This window comes from Elephantulus edwardii, unplaced genomic scaffold (genome assembly GCF_000299155.1).
Source record: "Elephantulus edwardii isolate Elephantulus edwardi_28Jun2011 unplaced genomic scaffold, EleEdw1.0 scaffold00410, whole genome shotgun sequence".
NCBI classification, from domain to species: Eukaryota; Metazoa; Chordata; class Mammalia; order Macroscelidea; family Macroscelididae; genus Elephantulus; species Elephantulus edwardii.
In genome coordinates, this window is record NW_006400160.1 from 38,312 (window position 1) to 46,661 (window position 8,350).

General features: G+C 44.6%; 1 protein-coding gene across 1 annotated transcript in view; it reads right to left on the minus strand.

Annotated features, from left to right (window-relative positions):
- CRLF2 (cytokine receptor-like factor 2) overlaps nt 1-8,350 on the minus strand; it is a gene marked incomplete at its 3' end in the record, with an annotated part of 39,035 nt that overhangs the window by 12,424 nt on the left and 18,261 nt on the right. Inside the window, exons 3-5 of the mRNA XM_006902413.1 lie at nt 8,141-8,319; nt 5,152-5,285; nt 3,741-3,903 (exon numbers count right to left, since the gene is read on the minus strand). Coding sequence (XP_006902475.1) covers nt 3,741-3,903; nt 5,152-5,285; nt 8,141-8,319 — 476 coding nt within the window. The remainder of the gene's footprint in view (nt 1-3,740; nt 3,904-5,151; nt 5,286-8,140; nt 8,320-8,350) is intronic.

Sequence of the window (8,350 nt, forward strand, 5' to 3'; positions counted from 1 at the left end):
TCTTTCTGACCAGACATAATCCTGAAGCCTTGTCTGTCCCAGAAAACACCAGGATGTGAGGCAAACTTCAGAGTTAAACTTTTGACAAGGGAACAAGCTGACATCAGTCCTAGCTAGCTGTAGAGCTTGCAGCTTGATAGCAACAGCGGCCCAATGCCCTGTGAAGGAACAACTTGCTCTCCCCCCACCACCCTTTTCAGTTTTAATGTTATGTATTTAAACTTATTTAAATAAAATTTGTTTTTAGAAAAAAACAACAACAAAAAAAAAACTGGAGTGAAACTCACACGCATTCACATCCCAGGACTCCACTTTCATCCAGAGAAAAGACAGGGCTCTAAGATGACCACTAACGCCAGGGAGGAGGTCACTGCTTAGAATAGCCAGCCACAGAAGAACAGAAGAGTGGCATTTGGCCCGCAATAAAGCCCAGGATTTAAAGAGGAAAGGCAGAAGGACTAGTGGGAAAGGGATTCCCAGGGAGGGAATGGGAGGGAGGAGTGCTGGTCCATTGTGGAGATGGCCATTCACACTGGGAACTAGGGTATAAACTGGCTTTGTGAACTTGCACCCCAGTCCCTGTCGTGAATTAAAAAGGTCACTTTGCAAACCCACTAGCTGCCAAAGAGAGACAGGGCAGTCGGGTCCTGTAAAAATATACAGTCTTGGAAACCTCGATGGATCCAGGTAGCTCCATCTTGTAGGACCAAAGACTTCTAAGTAACTTGAACACTGACTCAGTCCATTCAACGCCTCCCCTGCAAGTATCTTTCCCCCTCAAAGACACTGATAGACCTGAACCACCCACCTTGATGTCTGCAGGTGACCGTTTAAACAACGCACGACCAGGGCTTCACCTGTGACTCTTGAGAGAGGTTAAAGTGGGTTTTCCCTTCACGTTGCTTTCAGGGGCTACTGGGATGAAAGCTGACTTCTAGGGACCCTTTTTTAAAAAAAAGTTACAATGCTCTAAATGTTCCCTAAAATGAAAACAGAAACCAACAAATCAAACCCACTGTCTGCTCTAAATCGTAGCAGCCCTAGAGACCAGAGTAGAGCTGCCCCAGAGGTCTCTGAGGCCGTGAATCTTTATAGAAGCAGAAGAGTTAAGAGTGGACTTGAAAGAGACATTAAAAGAAGGGCTCTTGGTGAGATAGCAATTTGTGAAAGCCCCCAAGATTATCCCTAAAGATTGGCACTGAATTCACTCAACAGCTCTATGTTTAGCCAAATACATATTATTAAGTGCCGTTGCATTACCTGCCAGAAACCAGAGAATCACAACTCTGCTTTATGACCTCTCCTGTCCTGGAAACCACTGTATCAATCAATCTCTTGAGGGTCTTGCTCTCTTCCACTGACCATCTAATTTTCCCAGCAAGACCTCCTTCTTCAGAGAACTGGCCCGTCCTCATACCTTGCCCAAAGTATATGAGATAAAGTTCCACCATTCTTGTTTCGAAGGAACACGCATGCCTTACGTTCTTCAAGGTGGATATATTTGTATTTTTCCATATGTGTTTGACCATTCTCTACTGTTGCTGTCCTTAGCTATTATGAAGCCATCTTGGCCTTAAAGGGACCCCTTGTGTTACAGAAGGCTACCTCATCCTATCCTGTGTCATTGGTTCTCCCCATACTTGAGTTCATCATGGACATGGCTATGTCCATCCATCTCATTGAAGGGCCTCCCCTTCCTGGACCTGCTATGTTTCCAGGAATGAAGTCCTTCTCCAGGTATCGGTGCCCCTCCGGATGTATACACAGCAGATATAATGAAGAATCCCATGGCCACTTTGAATGGCAAGCCAATCAGATGATCAATCACGCCAAAAAGGAGTGAAGGTCTTAAAAGAACCACCGAAACAAGATCGTAAGGGTAATGATTTTTTTCCAGGGATAAATCTTATCAGGGTAGGAAAGAAGAAGAGTGGAGATGAGAATCACAGGGAGGGACCAGGAATCAGAAGATCAAGGACGGCAGTCTTGAAGACAGATGGCATCTTAACATCAAGAAAACAAAAATCCTGTCCCCACATCAACCAGCAGCAACATGATATATGGAAAAAAGATTGCTGTTGCTCATAATTCATGCTCATAATTCCTTGAGTCACCAAACTTGGCTGACCTGACAATCTCACAGCATTATTTTAAAGACCGGAGCTCATCTACACAGTGACCAGCACATCAGGCTTTGTATAAATGATACTCATCCTCACTGGGGTGGACCATAAAAAATGAAGTGTCCATGATAGTTCAGTGGTTCAAATGCACCACCTGGTCCATGAGAGAAAGGTGAGACAGTTTGCTCCTGAAAAGAGTTAAGGTCTCGGATCCCTACGGGGAAGTTCTGCTCTCTCCTTCTGGGTCACTAGGATTTGAGGTCAACTTGAGAGTAGTGAGATTGGTTTGGATCTGGGTTGTTGTTGTATTAATTGAAGAGGGAGAGAGAGAGAGAGAAGGAGAGAAAGATAAGTGGATGATAGATAGATAGATAGATAGATAGATAGATAGATAGATAGATAGATAGATAGACAGATTAATTGATGGATGGGTGGGTGGGTGGATAGATAGATAGATGATTGAACAAAAGAGCAGGCAGATAGATAAATAGGTAGATGGATGAATAGCTAGAGAGATGGAGAGATGAATGGATAGATAAATGAGTAAATGGATGGATAACTACAGGAATGGATGAATGGATGGATGGATGATAGATAGATAGATAGATAGATAGATAGATAGATAGATAGATAGATAGATAAGATAGATAGACAATAGATAAGTGGGTATATGGATGGATGGACAGATGGATAGAAATTTGAATGGACTAAGATAAATGGGTAGGTGGATGGATAGCTAGAGGGATGAAAAGAAGGATGTATACATGGGTGGATAGATGGATGGACAGACAGTAGGACAGCTGGATGGATGTTCAGATGGACACATAGATGGATGGATGGATGGATGGATGGATGGATGGATGGATGGATGGATGGATGGATGGATGATGGATGGGTGGGTGGATGGATGGATGGATGGATGGATGAGTGAATGGATGGATGGATGGATGGATGGATGGAAAGACAATAGATAAATGGGTAGATGGATGGACAGCTAGAGGGATAGATAGATGGATGGATGGATGCATAGATGGATAGACAGACAGAAGAACAGATGGATGGATGTTCAGATGGGCAGATAGATAGGCAAATGGATGGATGGATGGATGGATGGAGAGACAATAGATAAATGGGTAGATGGATGGATAGCTAGAGGGAGGGAGGGAGGGAGGGATAGATGGATAGACAGACAGAAGGACAGATGGATGGATGTTCAGATGGAAAGATAGATAGGCAAATGGATGGATGGATGGATGGATGGATGGATGGATGGATGGATGGATAGAAAAATGAATGGGTAGATGGATGGATAGCTAGAAGGTGGATAGATACATGTATGACTATATGAATGGACAGACAGAAGGACATATTCATATGGACAGACAGATGAATAGATAGATAGATTAGATAGATAGATAGATAGATAGATAGATAGATAGATAGATAGATGATAGAATGAATCAGTTCATTGAGGAAGGCTGCCTGTAGACAAAGTGAAAACTGTATTTCAAACACATCTTTGAAATTCAGATCCCTCATGGCCATTGCTGGCCATCCACCACCCCAAACCCCTTGGTCACAAATGTGGACCCGACCCAGCTCCATAACAGGTATCACCTGTCCTCCGTCCCCTCTGCCACCGGGTCACTTCCGACCAGTCGCTGGGGTAGGTCTCTGAGCCGTAGCTGGACGGCTTGGTCTGCACCCGGGCCCGGAACAAGTAGCACTTGTCCATGTCCAGGTTCCTGATGGTCACACGGCACGTCTCCTCCTTGGCGGACTGCACAGGAAAGGCCGACAGACATAGGACGGTGGCTCGAGTGAGTATTCTTAGCTGAGCCCTGGAGATGCCCACCCACGTCTACCACCTGGCTTTCGAGTGCCCAATCCTCCATCCTTCTGCCCCATCTTCATCTTCCATCCATCTATCCATCCATCCATCCATCATCCATCCACCCACCTATCCATCTATTTTCCCATCCATCCATCCATCCATCCATCTACCCATCATCCATCCATTCAACCATCCATCATCCATCCATCCATCCATCTATCCATCCATCCATCCATCCATCCATCCATCTATCCATCAATCCATCCATCTATCCATCCATCCACCATCCATCCATCAATCCATCTATCCACCCTCCCGTCCATCCATCCACCCATCCATCCATTCATCCATCCATTTGCCCATCCATCCATCCATCCATTTGCCTATCTGTCCATCTGGACATTCATCCATCTGTCCTTCTGTCATCCATCTATGCATCCATCCATCTTTCCACCCCTCTAGCTATATATCCATCTACCCATTTATCTATTGTCCATCCATTCATCTACCCATCCATCCATCCATCCACCCACCCATCCAGCCATCATTCATCCATCTATCCATGTGTGCCCTTGACCTTCTTCTCCTCCCAAGAGCAATCCGTCATGACCAATATTGTATAAGACTGGGGAGCTCTGGTGGCTTCGTGATAGGGAGGTGTGTACAATCAGAATCCACTCACTACACCACAGGAGAAAAATGGGTGATCCTTTCCTGGAGGACTAAACCCACTGAAAACCCACCAAAGGGTCCCCTAGCAGTCAATTCTAACTTGATGGTACACAACAACCATAACAAAACTTTTAAGAGAAAGTCATTCTTGGGTGGCCGCTAGGAATGGAAATAGAAGGAGAGAGGAATAAAATTTAACAGATGTTGTGGCTGTTAGATGTTGTCAACTCAATTATGACTTAGATTTTGGCCATGAGCAAGAAATGGGAGACTCGGCCTGGCCTGGTCCACCCTCAGTCTCTCCAACACACTCACGCCCATGGCTGCGGGCACCGTGTCCATCCATCTCAGGGAAGGTCTTCCTTGCTTTTTCCATCCTCACCTGACCACACGCCCCACATGTATGTGAGATCAATGCTCACCATCCTCGAGCTGGGACTTACAATTCGTATTTGAGTCAGAAAGACAAGTCTACACATAACAGATCTTAAGCCAACCCCCTTGTTCTTGAGATCTACTCACCTGCCACTCAGAATCAAAGGTGCTCTTGTACTGAATCTCATAGTAGAGGCCCTGATAGTCGAGATCAGAACATGTCACCGTGACGGCTTCTTGTGTCCACAGGAAGGTCAAGTCCTTGGTGGAGTTGGGCTTCACTACAAGAAAAAGAACCACAGAAGTATCACTTCCTTGACAAAATAAACACCTGCATTTCCTTGCTTTCTTTCTTGTAGGTTTTGAACCTGGTTGGTGACAAGGGTCGCACGTCCACTGCAGAACCACCAAATCTGTGGTCTGAAGTATTTTCACTTGAGAAAGACACTGGCAGAGCTGTGCCCCCTTCAAAGACGGTGACCGATCACCCAACAGTTGTAAGATTTTGCTATTTAGAAGCGTCCCACAGTACGTCCTCAGAATCGATCCCATGGGGAGGTGGCTTGGGTTTTACTCTTTTAAGGGAAACTCTGAAAACAACTATGAGATATCATCTCACCCCAGTCAGAATAGCAAAATTGAACAGAACAGCAAGCAACAAAGGCTGGCGAGCTTGCAGAGAAACTGGAACCCTTATTCACTGTTGGTGGGAGTGTAAAATGGTGCAACCACTGTGGAAGGTGGTATGGATGGCGCTTTCTCAAAAAGCTGCAAACAGAGATACCATTTGACCCAGCAATTCCAATACTGGGAATATACCCCAAAGAGACCATAACTGACATCCAAGCAGATAGATGCACACCCATGTTTATCGCAGCTTTGCTCACAATAGCAAGGAGTTGCAAACAACCTAGGTGCCCATAAACAAACGAATGGATAAAGAAGCTGTGGTATATTCACACAATGGAATATTACGCTGCAATGAAAAACAAGAAAGTAATGCAATATGATTTAAAATGGGTGACCCTGCAGGACATTATGCTGAGTGAAGTATCTCAGTCACAAAGGGACAAATACTGCATGGTGCCACTGTTGTAGAATGGGACTGACATCAGGGTTGGGGTAAGACTGAGAAAAACTGGATCAATTATGTATACCGCACTGAAACAGATGAGGGAGAGAACAATGTAAAAGATATATATAATACGGAATTGTGGTTATCACAAGAGTCTAGAATAAAAGTTGCATAGTGGAGTGTACTCAGGGCAGGTTGGAGAGATTGTATACCAATGAAGGAATTTTTCTTTTAATTTTCAAAGAGAGGAGCGAACTAGGGAGGAGGGGTGGGCAGGGAGAAAAGTACAACAATGACTGAATGGAAATTAAAAATCTCTGTAAATGTTCATTAAATTAATAAATTAAATTTTTTAATGCTTTCTAAAAAAAAAAGAGAGAAACTCTGTTGACAGAAGGGTGGGAAGGGCGGAGGGTCAGGAAAGAAGAGGAAAACCCTAAATCAGGTGGATTGATATGGTGACTACCACCATGGGCTTTAGAGTATCAAGAAGTGTGAAGATGGCACAGATAGGAGGAGAGGGTTTAGAATAATTATTTATAGGGTTGCTATGAGCTGTACTCAACTCAACAGGCCCTCATAACACCTGTGACCTCGGCACCACAATTCCTTACCGCAAAGCCACCATAAAACATATTTTAATGTCTCCCTCCACTCCTGGACTTGGCTCTACCTAGCATCTTGATGGTGGTCACTCAGATCAAATTTATTCACTTTACAATCAATATTTTTTTTTAAAGATTCAGCAATCATTTGTCTATTTGATGAACTGGACAACTAGGTGTTGCTGTGATGTTGAACACTGTTCCATAGTTGTATCAAATACCGTAATGGTTATCCATTGTGCACAATGTTTGGATGAGCTTCCAGATTGAGTTATGCTGGGAAGCAAGAGTGGCATTCACTTTCTAAAAAGATACCTCCGAAAACTCTACAAACTCTCTAAACTTTACAAACTCTCTAAACTCCACAAAAATCTCTAAATTCTCTAAACGTACAGAAATGATGTTAGTTATAGAACAGAATTTAGGTCTTTTGTACAAAGCTTACTCTCAGTCATATTTGACTTGACAACACTTAACCACCACTGAAAGAAAGTAGTGCTGTTATATCTGGAAGAACACTCTTCCACTTTGTACATCACTCTTTCTCAACGTGTTGTATGTGGTAATCTGGGTTTGCTGTGATGCTGAACCTTGTGTATTGGGGTATCTAATATTAGAATGGTTTCCCAATGTGGACAGTGTTTGGTGGAGCCTCCAGATATAAAACAGAGTTGGAAGCAGGAGTGGCATCCATTTCCTAAACCACATGCCTCTGGAAACTCTATGAACTTGGAGACTTGAAGATAGTCAGAGAAAGGCATTAGGTCTTTTTTTCATAGTCGCTATGAGTCATGCTCACTCAACTCGACGGCAGTCAACAACAACAGCTTCTGTCCAGGATTTTCTTGAAAAAGCAAAGGATCATTTTAAGACTAAAATCTGCCTGACCCATGTCGTGGATTTTTTTCCCCATTGCTTTGGAAGCATGTGGGGAATGTTGGGGATGGAATCAGGATAGGAAGAATGGGTGCCTTGGAGCTGTAGTGTTGGAGAAGCAAACTGAAGAGCCCACGGGCTGGCAAAAGAACCAATAAATGTACCCCAGAGGCTGTGTGACCAGGGTGCTCTTGGAGGCAGGGTTGGGGAGACTTTGTCTTACGTATGTTGGGTGTCTTTTCAGGAAAGGCAATCTTTGGAAGAAGGCATCACGGTGGAAAAGGGTGATGGTCAGTGGAAAACAAAAAGACCCTCAAGGATGTGGAAGTGATTAACAGTGGGTGCTGACTATGAACTCACCCAAAACCACAAGTGTCCACTGTGTGTCCCTATGGCCTTTCGAGGACAGTCCCTCCAGTGTCCAGCAGTGGACACCTACGATTACTCACACCAACTAGAGACACCCCCACACACCCCACTTGTTGACATGGACCTTCTAGGGAATGCCACCTCTTTCCTCTCAGGGTCACAGAGGGAGTCCTCTCAATGGGGAGTGGACAGTGGACCTGACAGGACTCACAGAAATTGCTGATCCACAAGCTTTCGTTCAGGAGAGTGTGGGTCCAGTTATGGAGGCTGAAGTCAAGCACGACATCCTTGTCCCCTTCTTCTGTAGGTTCCACGTCCAGGACGCATGCGGTCACATAGCCTTGGTCGAGGAGGTAGTGGGGACATGGCTTGACCCACACACTTCCAAAACTGTGGGGGAGGGAGGGAGGGAGAAGGAGAG